This window comes from Plasmodium reichenowi, chromosome 9 (genome assembly GCF_001601855.1).
Source record: "Plasmodium reichenowi strain SY57 chromosome 9, whole genome shotgun sequence".
Classification (NCBI taxonomy): Eukaryota; Apicomplexa; class Aconoidasida; order Haemosporida; family Plasmodiidae; genus Plasmodium; species Plasmodium reichenowi.
In genome coordinates, this window is record NC_033654.1 from 1,080,081 (window position 1) to 1,081,243 (window position 1,163).

The 1,163-nt window shown below is 16.5% G+C and overlaps 1 protein-coding gene across 1 annotated transcript in view; it reads left to right on the forward strand.

The window, feature by feature from the left end:
- The window catches only part of PRSY57_0926300 (hypothetical protein), a gene marked incomplete at both ends in the record, with an annotated part of 1,265 nt that extends 626 nt beyond the window's left edge, over positions 1 to 639 (forward strand). Inside the window, 3 exons of the mRNA XM_020114813.1 lie at positions 13 to 87; positions 264 to 442; positions 518 to 639. Of these exons, the coding sequence (XP_019970513.1) occupies positions 13 to 87; positions 264 to 442; positions 518 to 639 (376 nt within the window). The remainder of the gene's footprint in view (positions 1 to 12; positions 88 to 263; positions 443 to 517) is intronic.
- Positions 640 to 1,163: the final 524 nt, after the last annotated feature.

Below are 1,163 nucleotides of genomic sequence, written 5' to 3' on the forward strand. Positions count from 1 at the left end.
TATTACTCGAAGGTATGAAAAATATTACAAGCATATACCTATAATAGCCGCCTTAAAAAAAATCAATTTTGTCCTGCTAGAAGAAAAGTAAATATTTCATTTTATTTTAATATGAAAAAATAATTGTAGATATCTTTTAATGTGTGAACACATTTTCTTAAGTCTATCACATAAAAGAAAAAAGAAACGGATATATAAATAAATAAATAAATATAAATATATATATATATATATATATATATATATTTTTTTTTTTTCTGTAGCTATTTCGATACGATAGAATTTAATTCCATACCTTATAAAAATTACATAGGAATAAAAAAAAGGGACAAGGAGAATAATACTTGTTCCCCTTTCATATATGAAAAAATGGATTATTTGATTTCTTTAATTAACTCTTATCATAATCCGATAAATATACCTTATTTGTTTAACCATCCGCGTAATTATATATACAAAATATAAATATATATATATATATATATATATTAATATATATATGTAATATTTTTTTCAGATTATATTAATACAAAATTTAAGGTGGAAAAAATTAGTGCGAAACCATACAACCGCAATTTATCAAGAAAAGAAAAAAAAAAAATTAAGAAATCCTTGAAAAAGGATAATAAGAAAATATAAAATGTTCCACTTGAAATATAATATTCTTTATTTTTTATCTTTTATTTTTTAGTTTTTATTTTTTTATTCTTATTGTATTTTTTTTTTTTTTTTGTTTATACAAAATAAATATCTTTTAAAATAATGTTGAATATATATTTATGTTTATATTTAATCATTTGTCAAATGAAGACATTTTTTTTTTTTTTCATCATTATATGAACTCTGTTATATATTTATTTTTTTTTGTTTTTCATAACGATATTTATATATTGTTTAAAAAGATTCAAATATATGCAATTATAAATAAATAAATATAAATATATACATATATATATATATATATATATATATTATATATGTGTGTATTTTTTTATGATTAACTGTTCATATATTATGTTCATTATTTATAATGAACCCTAAAAATAAATATTCTTTTTATGTTATTATAATAAATCAAAATTATACAAAATTAATATATTTATATTTTGATTCTTCAAATGATAAATTATTTTTTAAAATACTTCAAAAAAAATATACACGAC